This window comes from Myotis yumanensis, unplaced genomic scaffold (genome assembly GCF_028538775.1).
Source record: "Myotis yumanensis isolate MYYU_CA2020_CCGP unplaced genomic scaffold, mMyoYum1.0.hap1 SCAF_12, whole genome shotgun sequence".
Classification (NCBI taxonomy): Eukaryota; Metazoa; Chordata; class Mammalia; order Chiroptera; family Vespertilionidae; genus Myotis; species Myotis yumanensis.
Window position 1 is genome coordinate 59,178,054 of NW_027223763.1, and position 21,981 is coordinate 59,200,034.

At 38.2% G+C, this 21,981-nt stretch overlaps 1 protein-coding gene across 1 annotated transcript in view; it reads left to right on the top strand.

Moving 5' to 3' along the window:
* ADAMTSL1 (ADAMTS like 1) overlaps positions 1-21,981 on the top strand; it is an 876,403-nt gene that overhangs the window by 516,332 nt on the left and 338,090 nt on the right. Inside the window, exon 5 of the mRNA XM_070429962.1 lies at positions 490-617. Within this exon, the coding sequence (XP_070286063.1) occupies positions 490-617 (128 nt within the window). The remainder of the gene's footprint in view (positions 1-489; positions 618-21,981) is intronic.

Sequence of the window (21,981 nt, forward strand, 5' to 3'; positions counted from 1 at the left end):
ACGTCAGTCTCTGCTAAAGTCACTCCATGCAGTTACTTTCATGGACAAATCTGAAAACTGGGAATAGCATTGCTTCTTTAAAAAAAAACAACAACTGTCAGTTGCATCAACAGTTGTTCTGGAAAGCAGTGCTGGTATGCACGTATCCAGTCTCTCAGAGCAGAAGCCTCCCTGAGAGCACAAAGAGATGAAAAGTAGACTCATGAACTCTGGCCAAAATTGTGACTTTACTGCAATTTACCTCCCACTAACCCAGATTCTCCTTTTTGGCCCCCTTTTCCATGTACTCTATTAGTCATTACCCAGGGTCTCTGAGCTGAAATATTCTTCTCCCCGAACATATACGTTATTAAGCTAGAAAGAAGCTGATGCATGCTTTCATCCCCAGAAAGCCCACCCTGTACAGACATACAGGCCACCAGCATTTCAGGTCATGTGTTTCAAGGTTCGTTGGGGACATGAGACTGACCATCCTCTTGTTTCCCACAGAGCTCCAGGACAACACGCTCCGAGGAGGACAGGGACAGCCTATGGGACGCCTGGGGCTCATGGAGCGAGTGTTCACGCACCTGCGGTGGGGGCGCCTCCTACTCATTAAGACGCTGTCTCAGCAGCAAGTAAGTCCTATGCCAGTGATGGCAAACCTTTTGAGCTCAGCGTGTCAGCATTTTGAAAAACCCTAACTTAACTCTGGTGCCGTGTCACATATAGAAATTTTTTGATATTTGCAACCATAGTAAAACAAAGACTTCTATTTCTGATATTTATTTTATATATTTAAATGACATTTAACAAAGAAAAATCAACCAAAAAATGAGTTCGCATGTCACCTCTGACACGTGTGTAATAGGTTCGCCATCACTGGCCTATACCCACCCTGGGCCCAGAGGTAACAGGTTCGAAACCTACTCTTGTGGTTGGGGTTATGCAGAGCATTTTGTTGCAAACAAATCCAGACAAAGGAATGTACAAATAATTAAATTTGTCTATCTTCAGCTAGGTATTCTATGTACTCATACAATAAGCAATACACAATTTATCCCATTTACCAAGCAAATTTTGTTAATGTTTTTAGATTAGAACTAGAAGGAGAACTTAATAGAAATGGATCTAGTACCTTTAGCTCTCTATTATGTTATACTTTTTGCTGTTTTAATCATAGTGACAATAGTAGCAACAATATGAACATGAATAAAGTGTATGTTGAATTCCAGTGTTACCAAATCCTTTGCAAATGAATGGTATATTGGTTTAGTTTTTTAGATATTGGAATGGCCAAAGGATTGGAATCCTTTGCGAATGAATGGTATATTGGTTTAGTTTTTTAAATGTTGGAATGACGTTTCCTAAGGTCATTCATATTAATGGATTTTGACTATAAGAAGATTTGGAAGAATATATAAGCAGTGGGAATGGGGCATGCACAGTGAGAGTGATGATGAAGGTGGAAGTGAGAGTAGTTAATGGCTTCGCAACTGAAAAGAAAAGGCCTAAGGTGTTGCAATGGAAAGTCTTTACTTACAATAATAATTCATAGCCACTTCTTGAGTTGTGTGGTCTGTGAGTAGATTTTTCTCCAAACTGTAAAATATAAAGTACGTACCCTGGTAATATTTTTCAAAGAAAGATTTTATTCCACAGTGAAAAGTGTTATATGTGGAAGCAAAAGGTTCGGTCAATATTATTACATATTATAAAGCATGAAACAGAATAAGGAAAAAACATACACCTCTGATTCTTCTAGACTTTTCATAAACAGCAGAAAGTGGTGAGATGTCAGTTCAGGAAAACGTCAACTTATTCTAACAAGAGTGAGAATTTCTTGAAAATAGGGTTCTAGTCTTATTTCTTTTGTATTCCCCAGGCCTGCACAGGGTCTGACAGATATCAGGAGCTCAACAGATGTTTCTTCACTGGATCCAATGATAACTACAGATCATTTTGGTTCTAGACACAGGTCCAGTGGAAATGATATACCCTGAGAAAAATGGCCAAAGGGGATATCTTGAAGGAAACCAGAGCTATTCTGGTATTTAGCAGTTCTGATGTTTGGGTCTGCACGGAAGGTGGGTCTATTGGGTTGTAGCCAAGTTTGTTTATCTTCTTTAGAGGCCAGCTTCATATCAAACCAGATCCCCGAGCTGGTAAGAACAGACCTTTCATTTTTATGTCTCACCTGTTCTCTTAATCTGCACTACATGATGCTACACGGCGATAGCACTCTGAGGCACAACTGATAATAAACATCCACCAGGAAGGCCAAAGTGTACAAATGTGGAATGTCTGTATTATGCAGCTTTATCAAATTAGCATGCTTGAGTGTTCTTTAGGGATGAGCCAAAACATGTGTCTCACAAAGCTAGTAAGAAATGCATGGGAACGTTCATGTTGGCTCAGTGAATGTGACACTATGAGAATATTTTATTGAGTGAGAGGCTGAGAAGCCACTTAAGGAATAAATTAATATCACAAGTAAAACTCTGTCATTCTGCATTTTACCAAATATTGGTGTTATGTGAAGTTTAAAAATACCATTTTTGCCACATGGTAAATTAAGACTCCAGTTGTTAAGATGTTATAATACAATAGAAGGTCTCAGTTGTCATCTACCGATAATAAATTGCGAAAGTAGAATATGAAGTCTAAAATTATAAATTTATAGAATACATAGCTCTAATTGGCTTTCAAATTACATCCAGTAAACACATACGGGGCTAGAAAGGAAGGTTTAAAATGGGAGTGGAGTGGACCACCCGTGTTCTAGGGACTTGATGAAGGGAGGAGCCTCCAAACAGATGGCATAGCCAAATCCAGTAAGAACATAATGAAATACTGAAAGACTGGATTGACAGATGTGTCGTTTGTCCCAAGAGAACTAGAATAGTACAGCTGAGTGTAAACTGACCTCACAACACAACCCCTATTGAAGAATGGTGTCAAAACATGTGCTGGGGTACAGATAAATAATCCTGTCATGATTTTTTTAAATGCACATTGGCCAAAGTAAGTCATCTGGCCAAGCCTAGAGTCAAAGTGAGAAAGCAAAATTATTACATGGAAAGCATGCCAGGTAGGGAGGGTGAAGGATTGGGATCATTTTTGCAATCTACCATGATGGTCTATGGCAAGCATGTCAAACTCAAAGGCTAACACCGGCCAAATAAACAAGGCATGCAGCCCACGGGCCTTGAGTTTGACATGCTTAGTCTATGGCTTTCATGTTTGTTTTATAATGGCTGATGAACTGAATGGCTTTTCTCTCATCTCTGCACCACAGATTTAGGCATTTGAAATCAGTTCAGTCACCTTATACTCTTGGGAAAGATCAGAGAATATGAATGTATGTGTCTCTAGAACCCCAGCAGGTAACTGGAATGTGTGTGTAGTAGTCTAATGGTAGGCATTCAACTTCAGCCCAAATAAATCCCACCCACCTGCTGAAATTAACCTGCCAACCCAGTTTCTTAGCCCTGGTCCTAGGCTCTCTTAGGGCACATTTAGTTGTAATATTTTTAACTCTACCACCTAAAAATTATTCTACTCCCAACATGATAGAATTTTAAAGAGAGCTACAATACCCAGTTTTATTCAATAGATAACTGCTCGACTTCTGGAGTTCGTGATGTTTCCTGTGGATTGGGAGCTTGTAAGGAGGCTTGGTTAACCTTCTGAGCTGATAACATCTCTGAGTGACTGTTTTGTGGATACAGGGATACAAAAATCAGTGGAGGCAAAACAGAGTTAAAATACAGACAAGCATTAAATATTAAATCCTTCACTCTCAACGGGCGGTGCTTTAATGCTGGGGAAACCTCTGACCCGGGAGATACTGAGCAGAAGTCTTCCCTTGGCGTCTCCCTCATCCTTTCCCCGAGGCTCACAGAAAGTAAGCAGTGCTTGATATTCCCAATTTCTGGTTTTGGAGCTTTGATAATTCTCTTTACATGCAACCCTTTTTGAGCACTGAAGAAAGGCACTGTATCAACTTTTTTCTACAACATTTGCTGATTTCTATAAGATTATATTATGTTTCATTGAGCAACTCTACTAATGCAGCTGTTGCTAATCTTGTATAACCAAGTGGCACTATAATGTCTGCTTTTATTTTAATTAGAAAACAGACTATATCTACTTGTACTTTATGATGGTTCTTTATTTTATTTCAAGTGAATTAAACAATGTACCCACAACCGGAAAAGCTGCTTCTTCTCTTCCCAGTTCTTCACCTTTCCCACTAAATCCTCTGAAATAACAGTTTTAGCAAATTCATTTTCCTTGTTGACCTACCTAGTGTGTGTTCTTTAGTGGAAACAATCCTTCTTCAACCTAAATTACTTAAGCATATTTTTTAAAATTTGATACTAAAGATCTGTCTCTGAGAGCTCTAGGTTTGTCTTCAGCCAGTTAATTTAGTTTTGCACGTAAGGAGTTCCAGATGCATAAGGCTCTTAGGAACAGTGTGTTTTAATGTGATATATACCACTGTAGTAGGTCTATGCCAAGACCAAGGTCAACAGGGGAAACTGCTCCTTATCTGAAATGGCAGTGGGTCAGATAGCTGATGCTCTTAAATGTGATGTCTCCGGTGCATTGGTGACTGAAGATTTAAACGTCTTTTATGACCTTTTTTACTTTATAAAATGCCAGGTTAATATGCAGATTAGTTAGTACTGTGGCTTAATGAATTAATATATTAAAAATATAGATATTTTGCTAAACCCCAATGTATTAAATGAAGGGCGTGTCAACTTCATATATATCCAAAGAGCAAAAAGCAGCCTATCTAGAAAATATGAAAGCACTTTTTAAAAGTTAATACATTTTGAGTTGAATAAAAAGTTTTTGAGTTGAATAAAATTGTTAGATAAACAAAAGATAAAATCATCACACTATGGAGGGTGCCTAAAAAAGTCAGGTTATGATGTTATTCCAAAGGGATATGGCTGCCACAGTGGTCTCAGTATAAACACAGAAAATTAAAATAAATAACCTCAAGGAGTCTTCTCTCACAGGAATGAGGAAGATCATTCTAATCACCTCATTTCATAATAATTGAGCTAAGGGAGAGAGGGCTGAGTTTTTCTGATTTTTTTTTTAATTGCAAAGAATTTTTCTCCAATAAAAATATTGATAGTTAACACTAACATAAACTTTAGTTAGCAATTAATTTCTATATCACATAATAATAAATACCAAAAGAAAAAAATTAATGTTCAGATTTAGCTTCTTAAACAAATATTTTTTTTTACAGTTATCTCATCTCTGTCATAACATCTAATTAAGGCTTGTTTCAAGACGTTTCAGAACTTTCAGTTCAAGTGAGCCCCAAAGCAGGATTAATCTGTTTTTCTTCATCTAGTATTGCATGTTATCAGCCTTGTTTTCCTTGGAAATGTTCGAGTTTTTGTTTAAAGGAAAGATATACAAGTTCAGAGGGGGCCTGACTCTTCATGTCTTTTATACGAGGTGGTCTTTTCATTGTGTTAAAGGAGGTTTCACATTTTGGGATTTATGTTTGAGAGTTTGCGGTTGCCTTCCTTTTACTTTTTGGGTCAAAGCCTAGTCTAAATGTATTACCAAGACTTCTAATATTCCAGGCCATATATCTTAGAGGGATGTTTTGTTCCAAGACCTGATCTTCTTTCAAGGGGAGAATCCACTCAGGCCAATGACTGAATGTTTGGGACCAATTTATGGCTTGGTTTATCCCATAAACCTGTTTGTTGGAATAAAAGATGTTGAAAATGTGTTTGGTGTCCATAACCTTTACTAGCCATATTGGGATTCTGTAACTATTGGCTGTCTCTTTCTCTTTATTTAAAAATTCCTTATTTGGTTAGTTCAATTGCCTTTCTGAAGTTTTTATTCCTTCACAATTTTCTTTTTTTTTTTTCCTTTCACTGCTGTATTGTGATATCTTTGAAACGTAAAACATATATATTTAAGGTATACAATTTGATGTTTTGATATATGTATACATTGGGAAAAGATGAACACAATCAAGCTAAATAATTTATCACCTCTACATAGTTACTGTGTGTGTGAGTGTATATTGAAAAAAAATTAGTTTAAAATCTGTTTTCTTAGCAAATTTCAAGTATACAATTCAGCATTGTTAACTATTGTCACCATGCCATCCGTTAGATCTCCAAAACTCTTTCATCTTGCATAACTGAAACTTTGTATCCTTTGACCAATATCTTCTCATTTCCCTGGCAAACCACCATTCTACTCTCTGCTTCTGAGTTTCACAATTTTTTAGATTCCACGTATAAGTGAGATTATGCAGTATTTGTCTGTTTTTGTGTCTGGCTTATTTCATTTAGCATAATGCCCTTCAGGTTCCTCCATGTTATCACAAGTGACAGGATTTTCTCTTTTGTTAATACTACATAATATTCCATTGTGTTTCTCTCTCTCCCTCTCTTTACACACACACACACACACACACACACCAAATATTCTTTATCCATTCATCTGTTGTCAAAGTACACGTAAGTTGTTTCCATGTGTTGGCTATTATGAAGAATGCTGCAGTGAACGTGGGTGCAGATACCTCACTGAGATGGAAATTTCATTTCCTTTGGATATATATTTCCAGAAATGAGGTTGCTGGGTCATATCATAGTTATATTTTTAGTTTTGGGGGAACCTCTGTACTATTTTTCATAATGTCCTTAATCAATTTATAACTCCACCAACAATATACAAAGGGTTCCTTTTTCTTTACATTCTTACCAACACTTGTTACCTTTTGTCTTTTTCATAATAGCCATTCTAACAGGTATGAGCTAGTTGCTCATTGTGGTTTTGATTTGCATTTTCTTGATGAACAGTGATGTTGTGCACCTTTGCATGTGCATATTGGCCATATGTATGTATTATTTGGGAAATATCTATTCAGGTCCTTAACCTATTTGTATTGGATTATTTGATTTTTTACTATTGAGTTGTAGGATTTTTGTTTATATTTTGAGTACTAAGCCCTTATCAGATGTATGGTTTGCAAATATTTTCTTCCATTACATATGCTGCCTTTTTATGCTGTTGAATGTTTTCTTTTGCTGTGCAGAATATTTTGGTTTGATTTAGTTCTGCTTGTCTATTTTTTCTTTTCTTGCCTATGCTTTTAGTGAGTGTCATAACCAAAATAATCATTGCTAAGACCAATGTCAAGAAGCTTTTTTCCTGTTTTCTTCTAGTAGTTTCACAGTTTGAGGTCTTGCATTTAATCTTTTGTCCATTTTTTTTGTGTGTATTTAATATGAGATAAGGGCCCAATTTCATTCTTATGCATGTGGATATTTAGTTTTCCTGACATCATTTATTGAAGAGGTTACCCTTTCATACACCCTTGTCAAAGATTAGATAATGAATTTATATTAGTTAACCTAAACATATTTCAGGACTCTCTATTTTGCTTCACTGATCTGTATGTCTGTTTTTATACAATACCATACTGTTTTGATACTATAACTTTGTAACTTAGTTTGAAATCAGGAAGTGTGATGCCTCCAGTTTTATTACTCTTTCTCAGGATTGGTTTGGCTATTTTGGATCTTTTGGAGTTCCATATGAATTTTATGATTGTTTTTTCTATTCCTGTAAACAATGCCATTGGGATTTTTAAAGGAAGTGCATTGAATCCGTAGATCACATAGGGAATATTAACGTTTTAACAATATTAACTTCTACAACCCATGAATACAGCATCTATTTCTATTTATCTGTGTCTTCTTTAATTTCCTTCATCATTGTTTTATAGTTTTCAGGGTAGAAGTCTTTCATCTCACTGGTTAAGTTTATTTCTAAGTATTTTCTTATGCAATTGTAAATGGGATTGCTTTGTTAATTTCCTTTTCAGGTAGTTTATTGTTAGTATATAGAAATGCCACTGATTTTTATATGTTAATTTTTATCCTGCAACTTTATTGAATTCACTTATTAGTTCTAACAGGTATTTTTGTTGTTGTTGAGTCATTATGGTTTTCTATAGATGATCATATCATCTGCAGAGATGATTTTGTTTCTTTCCTTTCAATTTTCATATCTTTTAGTTAGTTCTTTGTCTTGTCTAATAGCTCTGACTAGGACTTCTGATACTATCCTAAACAGAAGTAGTGGTAGTGGGCCTCTTTGCTTATATTGGATATAAGAGGAAAAGCTTTCAGTTTTTCCCCATTGATTATATGGACTTCTCACATCTGGCCTCTATTGTGTTGAGGTAAGTCCCTTTTATACTTATTTTGTTGAGAAGTTTTTGTTGTTTTTTCACTCATAAATGGACATTAAATTGTGTCAACTGCTTTTTCTGCATCTAGGAGATGATCATGTGTTTTTTATCTTTCATTCTGTTAATGTGTCATTGATATTTGCATATGTTTTATTATCCTTGCCTCACAGAAATAAATTGTATTTGGTCATGGTGCATAATTTTTTTAATGTGCTGTTGAATTCAGTTTTCTGGGATTTTATTAAAGGTTTTAGCAACCATGTTCTTTAAGGATATTGGCCTGTAGTTCTCTTTTCTTGTGGTGTCTTGTCGGACTGGCAGAGTGATACTGGCCTCATAAAATTAGTTTGGAAGTGTTTTCTGTTCTTGTATTTTTAAAAGTGTTTAAGAAATATTGGTATTTTTAAATATTTAGTAGAATTATCAATGGAGTCATTAGGTCCTGGCCTTTTCTTGTTGGTGGGTTTTGATAACTAGGAAAAGAAAAACAAACAAATCTCACAGTTAACAGAAGGGAGACAATAATAAAGATTAGAACGGAAATCAAATAGAGATTAGAAAAATACTTTAAACAACTAAATTAAGAATTTGAGGTTTGTTTTGTTTTTAAGATAAACAAAATTAACAAACCTTTGGCTAGACTAAAAGAAAAAAGATGCAAATAAATAAAATCAGAAATGTAAACGGAGACATTGCAATGGATAACTCAGGAGTTAGAAGGATCACAAAGGACTATTATAACAATTTTACCTCAACAAATTAGATCACCTAGAAAAAATGGATAAATTCTTAGAAACACACACTTTCCAAGACTGAATTGCCTCAATGTTTTGTTTATTCATTTAATAAGTATTTATTGCATATCTACTATGTGATAGTAGTAGTTACTAGTTATGTAAGTATACAAAGTCCAAGGGGCAAGCTGCTGCTCTTGTGAATTTACTACATTATTAAGTTTTGATAGATTTTTCTGAGATTCTACTAATGATAATGACAATAAATTTTAAGAACTAAAGAGTTTTCTCCAGATCTCTAAATGGGTAACACATCTATAGCAGTGGTTCTTAACCCTAGCTCCACTATAGGATCACCTGAGAAGCTTTTTCAAAAATCAATACAAATATCTGGGTGCCACAGAAAACCAGTTCAATTAGAATCTCTGGGTGTGAAGCCCTAACATCCATAATTTTTAAAAACCTCTCCAAATGATTGAAATGTATATCCACTATCAGAACTACTGCTCTATTGAAGCAGATAATAGTGAAATGATGAGGTTTGTCTTCAGTTCTCCAGAAATTTAGAGCTCGGGATAATGAAGACAAAAAGAAGTTTTCTGGTAAAAAAAAAAAAAAAAAAAAAAAAATGTTTAGCTTGAGGGGGTGGGGGGGTCAAGCAGGGAAAAAGGAGATGTATGTAAAACTTTAGACAACAAATTAATTAATTAATTAAAAACAAAAAGGAAAGAAAAACATTTACGTTTATTTTCTCACTTACATTTCTATAAAATGATCCAGTCTGCATCACGGACACCAGCATGTCAGGACGTAGAAGTGGCGATTGCCCCTGCACGACAAGGCAATAACTTTTCTGAATAGTTATCCAGTTGTCTAGTATTAGTCAAGATCAGCCCTGCCCCAAGTGGGCAATGTTATGTAAGGATAACATTCCATCCCATTATTAAAGCCTATATTCAGGGGTTGGCAAAAAGTAGGTTTAAAGGTGTGAGTATGTGAAACTCAGTTTATTCTTGTATCATTATTAATTTATTCATTATTGCATCATCCGTATTACAATTGTAAACCTGCTTTAGCCCACCCCCGTATATGACTCTTGAAGCCTGCGTGTTGTTAGTATAGGATTAAGTTAATGCCCAGCATCTGGGGTGTTTTATGCAAATTCTCTGATATTCACTTCTCCTCAAATGTATTACATTTCTTATCCACAGAGTGGAGTTTAACTTTCCACCTTCAATTCAGCATCTGTCATTACCCCTGTCCCCCTTAAAAAAAAAAAAGGCTGGTTAATACTACTTGAATTCTGTTATTTTCTTTTATTGAGCCAGTTTGTATAATAGAAAAGGAGATTTTATCTAATCCTAACTGTGTAGCTTGGTTTCAACCACTAAGGCAGATTATGGTGTGTGGAGGGAGAAGGGGGGTGAGGAGATTGAAATTAAAAATTAAATGGACACCAGATACTAAGAGCAAAAAAATGAGGGATACCAGAATTGCATACATTAGAGGGTGGATACTTTACCTGGAGGCAGGAAGAATAAGTATAGAACGACAAATAACATCATACTTACGTGTGATGCTCAGCCAAAGCCCATAGCTTACCTTTGCCAACCTCAAACAGCTGCCGAGTCAATCCCTACCTCTGGGCTTTGGTGTAGGACTCACTGGTCAAGCGGGCAGCACCTAGAACAGAGTAGGTGTTCAATAAATATTTATATTGGACAAATATCTAAGGTGCCCTTCAACTCTACAATTGAATGTGTGATCCTGAGGGAGAGGGGTTCTTTCTCCTTCACACATGCATTCAAAACCCATTCTGCTGCTAGATAGGAAGAGGAACAAAAGTTGCTCTTCATGCGAATGGTTTTAAAGAAAAATTAGATTCTCCAGGCTCCCATTTTGCAACGGACATCTGGACGATATGGGCGGATTGAGGAACTTTTGTCTCTAGCCAAAATAATTCATAAATTCCCAGCTCCAGGGTTGTATGGGGTGAGGTTGTGAGAGTCCTAGAGTTTCATAATATACATTTTCCTCATGGGGAAGAAGGAAAAGTTGGACTTGATGCTGCTAAAACACATTTGTTTTTATTCTCATTCTTTGCCTCTTTTGGCTACTGAGCAAATGTAAGATCATTTGCAAACCTTATGGCATGTGTGTATGTATTAGAAAGTGCATGTCCTTCCTGCTCGTGGATCTCAAGCCAAAGGCAGCAATCCCCGGGCCCCCACTCCTCGTCAGCTTTCAGAGGGACCAAACACATTGCAGTGACAAATACAATTTTGAGTAAATATGTGAAAATAAACATGTTTGCAGCAAAGAGCCAAGGTTTCTTTCCTTTGGTAGCTATTTGGTTTCATTTTAAATTTTTCATCTTTGGTTTATTATAGAAAGATTTTAATCCAGTTTCAGGGTTCAAAAATTAGAGCAACCGGGAGGCCAATGAGTCTTTGTCGCCTGAAATTATTCTAATAGCGTTTCCTTCTGTTCTATTCTTCCCTTCTTCCTTTGACCCTTCCTTCTTTCCCTCTCTCCCACCCTTCCTCCCTCCCTTTTCTTCTTTTCTCAATAAATGATTGTGGAGGGCTAACAGGCACTTTGCTGGGCACTGAAGCTCAAAGATCACACTGTAGGAGAGAAAAGCAAATAAAGAAGCAAAAATATGTTTCCTAATAACCACGCAGTCTTGGCGGGGTGGCCTTATGTAGGTGTCTTGTGGGGCCTAGTGGCACGGTCTCCCTTGTTACCTGGATGCTCTGGGAGTCTGTTGTGTGAACTGTGACCCTCCTATTATAGTTGAGCCTTGATTGCTGTTGGCACCTCAGTGGGTAGGGTTGACCCTCAGGCTACTGATTGTGAGTCCCGGCCATGACTGAAGCAGATGAGCTGCTGTGCAGGGGCTGACCCTACAGAGCAAGATAACACTCCCCACCCCCAGCGGGACTCTGGCTGCCGAGACCACCTTTGGGTGTGCCATTTGTGAAGCTAATTGGGTAGTGCTCTGTAATTGAAATTTTTTAAAAATATATTTTATTAATTTTTTACAGAGAAGAAGGGAGAGGGATAGAGAGTTTAGAAACATCAATGAGAGAGATACATTGATCAGCTGCCTCCTGCACACCCCCCGCCAGAGATGTGCCTGCAACCAAGGTACATGTCCTTGACTGGAATCAAACCTGGGACCCTTCAGTTCGCAGGCCGACGCTCTATCCACTGAGCCAAACTGGTCAGGACTGTAATTGAAATTTTAAAAAAATTAAATTAAAAATCTATAGCTGTCAGCATCAGATGGCATGAGAAGGGTGATGAAGACATATCTATACATTCTGGCCTAAACTGAATTTTAAAACTCATTTTTGTGTGTGTGTGTGTTCACACACATTTTGCTGAGTGAAATAAACCTTCCACAAAAGAAATAAAATGTTTTCTGAAAAGGAAGTGTCCGGGGCAGCTGCAGGACTGTGTCTTAGTTTGTTAAAGCACCAGCCCTCTGCAGACTCTGCCTCCTCGTCTACAGAGTCTCTCGCTGCCCACGTCCCCCTGTCAAAATCCTAGGTGTCATTTAAACTTACTTCCAGCAGTGGCCCTTAATGTCATTTTGCTGTGTTTACAAGGCATTATAATTACATTTACATAGTCTGGCTTGTGTTATAATTATGTATATGACACCGGCACCCATTAGTCTATCAGCACTGTGGACCAAGGTTTTATCTTGTTTTGTTTTTATATCTAGGAACCCAGTCAGTGTTGAGTGAATTGATCGAAGTGACTATTAGAGCTAAGAACCTTCTGTAGTACTTTGGGAAGTAGGAATAGGGAGGGAAGGTTATTTCTTGAATTCCCCTTTCTTCTGTCACATGCTTGGGACTCATATGGCCCACACAGGACACCCCACCTAAGATACATCTTCATAAGTTACGTCCTGCCATGTACCTGCCCCTTTGCCCAATTCCTTCTATATTTAGCATCCAGACCACATCCATTAGTTGTTGGCTATGCGTTATACTGTTGTGTGTTCTTTTTGGGCTCATGTGGATTTTTTTCAACTAAATTTTAACTTTGATAAGGGTCGGGGAAATCATCATTTTTGCATCTTTCACCATGCCTTGCTTAATACTGGTTCAGAATGGATGCTCAGCAAGTGTAAGTGACTGTAAATCAGAGAGCATTATACAAAACCTTGTTCACCAGGAAACCCTGCCCAGGGCTCATTTTCACTTTCACACTGTGGACTGTGTGTTGTCTCAGTCAATTGTCTGAGCGGGTTCTGACTTCCTTAGATGCTGGGCATGAACGTGGTGGTTTACAATGTCATTGTTCTTCTTTCCTTTTTGATTTCATGAGCACGCTCCTCTTTTTCATAACCCCTGTCCATATTTGTGAAAACACGAGGCTTTGTTGCAGCATGTCTGTCTTTGAAGAACAGGCAGAGATATGTAAAATCATACTTGTTTGGGGGAAAAATTGGCAGCGAGTTTTCTAGTTGTAATTTAAAACATACCAAACACTCATAATAGCAAATAAACCACTCTGAAACTCCCAGGACAAACTCCAAAATTCAATCTGTAATATCCTCACATGGGTCTAAATTTTAATTTAACAGCTCCGCGGCCTCTTACCCAATGCAAAAGAATTTGTAAAAGTACAGAGAAGCTGTTTTCAGTGACCTATGGTCACAAGAAGATCAAACAACCGTATGAGATGACATCTTAGAATATTTTCCCTAAACCGACATCATTTCCCGGTATACTGAATTTGGGCTCCACATTCACTCTCTGTAGACCAGTGGTTCTCAACCTTCTGGCCCTTTAAATTCAGTTCCTCATGTTGTGACCCAACCATAAAATTATTTTTGTTGCTACTTCATAACTGTAATGTTGCTACTGTTATGAATCGTAATGTAAATATCTGATATGCAGGATGGTCTTAGGCGACCCCTGTGAAAGGGTCGTTCAACCGCCAAAGGGGTCGCGACCCACAGGTTGAGAACCGCTGCTGTAGACATAAATCAAAGCCTCTAAGCTGGGACAGCATTGAGAATGTTTTTAAAATAAGAGATTAGTATTCGGCAGAGGTGTTGAATTATGAAACTGAGGTTACAAAAATATGTTACCTGTGCCAAAAAAACACTTTTAAGTCAAGGCCTCAACTCATGGCACTGTTTTTCAACATGGACCACCACTACCTCATATTCTGTTTAAAATTGCTGTGAAAATGCAGCTTTAAGGCTCCCTCCTCCTCCTCCTCCTCCTCCTCCTCCTCCTCCTCCTCCTCCTCTTCCTCCTCCTCCTTAGGCCTTTGGCAGATTGCGAGGAGCTAGTGTGACACTAGGGCTGTGTCTGTTCCCAGGCAGCTCACCTACTGATGGATGAGGCCTGGCAGCATGCCTCCTTGTTGTTTGTTGTATTATTACAACAGAAAGCATTTTCAAAAGCTACATTTATCAAGTTGTCATAATAATTTGGCTTGTATATCTATCTACCCAGAAAAAAAATAAATCTCTCCCTCAGCACTAATCTGAGCCACGTGATGCATCGCATGCAGAAGAGGCCGTGTGAAACGAATGGGCATCCTGCTCGGGGTTCGGGGACCTTTTGACTAGATGTTTCAGGAGTTAGAGATATTTTTATGTACTCATTGGAGGTCCCCTCGCACCAAAATCCCTGTTTCCTCGTTTCAAGGTACTTTTCCACTGGCGTTATGTGTTAGGAGTGCATTATTCCTAGAATTTTGGTGGCTTGGTCTAAGGAAAGAGATTTAACCTCAAATGGGAAACACTGTGAAGTTTGCCATGAAGAGGGTCAAAGACACCTTTTAATGTTAAAGATCAGGTTTATCAAGGTTGATTCAAGTATTACCAGATTCAACATTGCTTGTTATGAAGAATATTGGAAGCAATTTTGTTATTTATGATAGGTGGCTGTCTGGGAGCACATGGCTCTGTTGGGGAGTGGAAAGGTAAAGGACGATTCAAAGTCATCATCCAGAGTAATAAACACTCATTAAAAACTTCAAATCTATTTATGTTAATAAAGTTAATACACAATAAAACATCTCCAATTATGTAGTGATAGAGTGTGTAATGAATATATATATATACATACATGTATCTGAATAGATAGATACATTTTTATTGAAATATAATTGGCATATAACATTCCATAGGTTTAAGGTCTACAACATGTTGATTTGATACGTTATATATTGCAGTATGACTATCACTTTAGTGTTCTCTAACATCTTTATCATGTCACATAATTATTTCTATTTTGGTATTGGGAACAGTTAAGATCTTAGCAACTTTGAAGTTTATAATACAATATTGTTGTCTACTATCAATGCACTAGGTCTCCAGGACTTATCTACTAAGAGCAAGATCATTTAAACAACATCTTCCCGATTCTTCCCACCCCTCACCCCTGATAGCCATGCTCTGTTTTTATGTAGAAGCTTTTTAATGAAGGGACAGTGGTGAATGGACTCCTCTTGTTAGGACCAACCACCATACAAGTAGAGTTTCCACATGAACAAGGCTCATTTGATTCTCATGAAAGGCACACTAAATTAGAATTAAAGAGTAACTATTTTAAACATGGAGAGAATTAAATTAAAATACAGAGAATTCAAGAATGACCTTTTTGAGCAAAAAGTAAAGCAGAGAGTTAAGGGAAAGAAGAGAACAAGGGACTTATGGAACCCACAGGGATGGCATGTCATTTAACTCCTCTTTCTACCCCACGTGCCAGGCACGACCATCATCACTAACCATCTGTTATGCATGGACGCCAGTTCTCGCCCCTAGGTTTTCAGCATTCAGTTTGACCCGTGGTGGAGGACAGTGAGCATCTGGGGATAGCTTTACACACAGGGTCCGGAGGCTTATATAACTTCCTTTTTGATGGCGAAGTTGATTGGCATCAAGTGTTGTTTCCTGAGAGAACCTCTCACAATAATGTGTCTGTGGAAAATGAAAAGCAGCCCAACAATGCGTTTGCATTTGGTTCTCCCAGGTGTTCTCAGGAGTCGCTATTCCTCTTGAGAGCTTTGTAAAAAGCCCAGAAATGTAGACGTGTTTTTCCTGGCTTGTTGGGGACATCCTCCTGCTAGATAGCTCCCCTGAGGACTGAACTGCTCATGGGAAGTGAGGGACGAAAACAGGGCTCCCACACTGCAGGGAGGCCTGGCTACGGCTGCAGGTGCACTTGTCTTGTCTGACCCACGGTTGTTTCAGGACCCGCTTTAAAGGACCCAGTGTCCTGGCTCAACTCGCTGGTGCGGTTTTATGTCTACTCTCTTGCAAAGAATTCAGTTTCCTTTAGGATGACTAAAATTAGAGACATATATAAGCAGATGGACTGTCCTATTTTAAAAATCCTTTGCCCATTAGTTTCTATTTTAAAAGTAGAAGGTAGCCCTGGCTGGTTTGGCTAAGTGGATAGAGCATTGGCCTGTGGGCTGAAGGGTTCTGGGTTCGATTCCATCAGGAGCACATGCCTGGGTTGCGGGCTCAATCCCCAGTAGGGGGCGTGCAGGAGGCAGCCAATAAATGATTCTCTCTCATCATTGATGTTTCTATCTCTCTTTCCCTCTCCTTTCCTCTGAAACAATAAAAATATATATATATTTTTAAAAGTAGAAGGTATTCAGCCCAGCTGGTGTGGTTCAATGGTTGAGTATCAACCTATGAACCAATAGGTCATGGTTTGATTCCCTGGCAGGGCATATGCCTGGGTTGCTGGCTCGATCCCCAGTGTGGGGCGTGCAGGAGGCAGCCAATAAATGATTCTCTCTCATCACTGATGTTTCTATCTCTCTTTCCCTCTCTCTTCCTCTCTGAAATCAATAAAAATAGATATCTTTTAAAAAGTAGGAGGTATTCAGAGAAATACAAACCCTGTTCTTACTTAGCTGCACTCTTTGCTTTTCCGAATCAAAGGCAAAGCTTCCTGAGCCTAAAGCAACTGTGGGTTGAAGACCTTCAGGACTCAGGTCTTCAACCCACAGTTACCAGACTTTCTCGGAACTGTTCATTGACACCCAGGATGAGTCTGGATATGTCACCAGAAGGGTGACAGGAGATGAGAAGAATTTTAAGGGAAAAAATGGATGCAGTTGACCCAAATTTTTTATTCCTAATGAAAAATTTAAAAAAAAATATGACTTTCTCTTTTAAAGACTAAAATTATATAAGCAGAGAGGGGAAGCCAACAAATTGCCTATGCCTGGAAAGCGAGCTTTTAACTTTCCAAGGCCACTCAAGTCTTCTCAGGTCGTTACATTGTGATCATTGAAACTGAGATCATATCAGGATCTAGGGATTGGAAGGGTTTGGATTGATCATTATGTGTTCACGAGAGAAGAAAAATGCCACAAGCCTAAACTAATCTTATCAAGAGTGAACTAAAGTCTGAATAATTTGCAAATAACTTGTGATGGAGGTGATTTCCATGTTTGAGAGAAGGAATTAGTCCACATTCATAAAATGATGGGCCAGGCGTAAAGGGCTGAAATAAGTAAGGACCTTTCTGTACAAATTTGGTTTGGATATGTTTTTGTTTATATCTTGTTCTTTCATACTTGAACCAGTTTCTGAGTCCTTAATTGGCACAGTACTTACCGCCCTCGACACAGGCCTGTCGCTGCGTCAGCGTTTTCGCAGAGAGGATGCGTTGACTTGCGTTCTCTGTGATCAGTGCTCTATAGCTTTCCTCAGACACCATTTGGACTAAAATTTCTAAAGTTTGTTTTTATTCCAAGAGGCAGATTTCATTTTGTTTAAATGTGAAGGGAACTAGTCAGCTGTTTTATATCAACAAGCTATTTTTTTAAGGAGAAAAAGAAAATACATTTTACTGTTTAATTCTCAGATGAGGCTTTTGTGCCCAGATAAATGCCTTGGATGAAGAAAGTCACACTTGGCAAGAATTAAAATTCTTGCGGTGGAAGAGTCACTTCAGTACTTAAGTAAAATTTATATTCGGGTTTAATAAATTTGAACTTTTAAAAACTCAAGCTGCTCTGCCCTGAAGTTCTTTCACATCGCATTTAACTGACAAGTGCAGTTGCCTTGGAGATGTTCCAAGTGTACAGTGTGTGCCCAGGTACCCTGTACTCACTAGAAGTGGATTTACTAGAATTGAGAAGCGGCTGATGTATTGGTATAGTAATAATAAAGCACAGTTAACCCCCAGGCCAAATCTCTGCTCGGCTTCCCAGATTTAATCTCGTGTTAGTGTTCTACACATCTTAAGCATATCTTGTTCCTTTATTTTTATTATTGTTTTATATGCTTTGGAGTTAGACAAACCTGGGTTTCAATCCCTAGTTTTCTGTGCATATGACATTAAGCCTCCTACTCTTTCTCAGCCTCACTTTTCTCATCTATCTATTACAAGAGTTGTTGGAAAATTAGTGATGGTGTACACAAAATACCTAACAGGGGGCCAGATACCTATAGCAGACACAATACATAGTAGAGGCTAGTATTACTATTATTATTCACAACTTGATAATATTTTGCAATAATGAGGATCTTTCCAAATTCAAGCATTACCACCTTAATAGCATATTTCAGTCAATTAAACTAAATAAGCTCTCACTAAGTAAGTAATAGAATATACAAATGGAATACTTAATTCAGGGACAGAATTAAAGTATTGGCAAATTAATATTAAATATTAGACGATCACAGGAGAGTCTCTGAAAATTGCAACAAGTGTTTCTCTTTGCTAGTTTTTTGTTTTTCTTTTATTTTTGCTGAAGCATTTCAAATCAATATTTTACAGTACATGCTTACATCTCCTATTAACTGAAGGTGCTTTTAAAACATGTGTAGGAATTTATAATTTGAAATACTTGGCAAGGGCTCATTTAAATTTTTGATGCAAGTGGTTTTCTGCTTTTTGACGTTTTTGTTTTATTTTGTTTTTAGCAAACAATATCTCTATAATAACCCCTTGGCACGTGGACAAAGCTTTTGTAAGTTATCTCAGTTGGTGATCATAACTGTATGCACTGCCATTCCAATATTCATTTGACAGATGGAAAAGCTAAGAGCCCCCTGAGAAGATAAGAGGAGTATGCAAGGAGATGAGCAAAGTCCAACATCCAGAACTCCAAATCCCCAATTCAGATTTGTTTCCATTCTTCCGTTTAGGGAGATAAAATTAGGAAAAGAAAATAAAAGGAGATGAAAAACAGTGGTTTTTAAGGTCTTAATGATTAACGCCATATTTCACTTTTAAAAGCAAGAAGTCCACATTGTATCCTCTCTGTTTTAAAACCTTCAATGAGTTCCCTTTGCCTGTTGCCAAGTTCAAAGTTAGAAGGTATTTATCTCATCTCCTTCAATTCCTCACATCAACCCAAAACTCCAACAAAACAAAACTGCTTGGAATTGTGCACATACACCATATATTTTTGTACCTCTGTGCCTCTGCCTACAGTTTCTTCTCCACACATTCTTAACCCCCTTTCAATCTTTTATATTGTTACTTCTATTATGCATTTAATTGATTTATCAAATGTCTACACCGTGTTTACTATGTGCTAGGCATTGTTGGAAGTGCTTCATAATATTAACTGATAATCCCCCTAATAATCCCAGAGGATAAGTAATAGTATCCCAGTTTACAGATGACAAACTGACATATAAAAAACTGAGGAATAGAGCCAGGATTCCAGAAAGAGGATTCTGGTTCAAACTGGGTACTCTTATCCACTACACTGTGTCACATATGCACTTGGAATTTCAAAATCGAAAAACATATCACATTCTGCCAATTCTGATGCCTCAGTGGCACTCTATCAAAGGCCTCTGGGTTGTAGAGTTCATTACCTTGTAAGTGTACCATCAACTGGAGCCTAGCTCGCATCTTTTTAGACCTGGAAACCTGATATTTTTCAGTAATCACACCAAGAACAGACCCTTGTCTGGGAGTTGGGCTCAGTGACTTGACCCATGAGATTAATGTCTCAAAGTAAAATGCCAGTTTATTAACTTACGACTAAAAATAGAACTGTCTATCGCATGGACCGGAATACTCATGTCAGCATGACCAGCACACAGCGCAGTCATGAAAAGCCAGATCACTCTTGGCAAGTTGTTTGGTCAACATGGCATCAGAATCAGGGTAATTCCTGGGAGGAACAGAACATTCATTGGCAGCAGCTTGGTTAGTGTGAGGCATCCACATCATGATGGCAGCAGCCTTGCCAATGGGACATGCAGGATTTCAAGTTTATGGGTCCTTTCCCTGGGACATTGCTAGGCTGGGCACCGACAGCCATGTATCTGGCATTCTCCTCTTTTCTATGATTCTAATGCCTGGCCAGTTCTTTCTTTTCTTGGCCACATTTTCTTGTTAATTCATATTAATATAGTCAATCTGATTATGGTCAAGTGTTTACGCCTAGGACCTTTCTATCTCTTTAAGAGAGTCTTTGTATAATTGTATTTTCAGATGATATTTACTTTTTGATAACATTCTCAGACCTAGCACTTGCTATTTATTTAGCATTCCTGTCACTAAATTATAATTGAATGATTTTCTTAATAGCAAAAACCATGTCATATTCGTTCCCAGAAGTAAGTACATTGCCCAGCACATAACAAGAGCGCAGTGGACATTTGTCGGACAAACAAGTGAATTAGGAGGCAGTAAAGCATCATGGTTATGAGTGTAAATTCTGAAGCCAGATGGTCTGGTATCAAATCTCAGCTCTATTACTTAGTAGTTGTGCAATTTTGGCAAGTTAGTTAACCTCCCTAAGTTTCAGTTTACTCATTTGTAAAATGGGTAAAATGATAGTACCCTGACTCCCAGGGTACCTGAGATGATTAAATAAATTAATACAATATAACAAACTTAGAAATATACTGCAAACTCCATAACTATTAGTTATTAGTATAACCATTCTCTCAGAATTTTATATTATTCTAGAGACCCAGTCCTCGGATTCGTGCACTGGTGGGGGGCGTGGCCTGCGGGGATGGCCTGCTTCCGGAGCACTGCTCATCCTGGTCAGCTGAGTGGCTGTGGACCCACCCTCTGAGCGGCTGCTGAATGAGGAAATTAGTCTGAGCTGATATTTGGGGGTAATGTCTTGGGTAAAGGTGTGTTCTGTGTCCGGAAGGAACCTGGTGGAGAGCTTTGCACCCCAAAGTCACTTGGTGAATGTCCTTGAGGTCTGATGCCAGGTCAGAGTCACCATTGGGATGTTCAGGGCAGCCTCCCCAGGAGATCCACAGTCACATCCCCTCTTGCTATCAGCCTATGCCAGCTCCCCACGATCTTTCTAGAACACACCTTAGAGGGCCTGCATCAGCTGGTGGGGTCAGGCCAGAGTCTGGATTGTCTCAGGTATTTTATAGGTGCAGAGACTCAGCCTCACCCTGGGCCTGCTAGCAGCTGTTCAGTCACTGGGCTTTTATATAGAGAGTTTTGTGTTTTTTAAGTGTGACTTTTTTAATGAATTTATTGGGTTTATATAGGTTTCAGATGTACATTTCTATAATACATCATTTGTATATTGTATTATGTGTTCACCCCCCCCAGGTCAAGTCCCCTCCTATCACCATTTATCCCCTCCATTATCCTCTTCTATCTCCCCCACCCCCCTTTCCCTCTGGTAATCACCATACTGTTGTCTGTGTCTATGAATTTTTTTCTAAATTCCTTCTCCTTTTTCACCAATCTACATTCCCACCAGCAGTGCATGACGGTTCCCTTTTCCCCACACTCTGGCCACCACTTGTTTGTTGATTTATTGATGATAGCCATTCTGACAGGTGTGAGATGATATCTCATTGTAGTTTTAATTTTTATCAGTCTAATGATTAGTGACTTTGAGCATTTTTTCCTATGTCTATTGGCCATCTATACGTCCTCATTGGAGATGTGTCTATTCAGCTCCTTTGCCCATTTTTAAATTGGATTGTTTGTTTTTTTGGTCTTGTGTTGTATGAGTTCTTTATAAATTTTGAATATTAACCACTTGTCAGGTGTATCATTG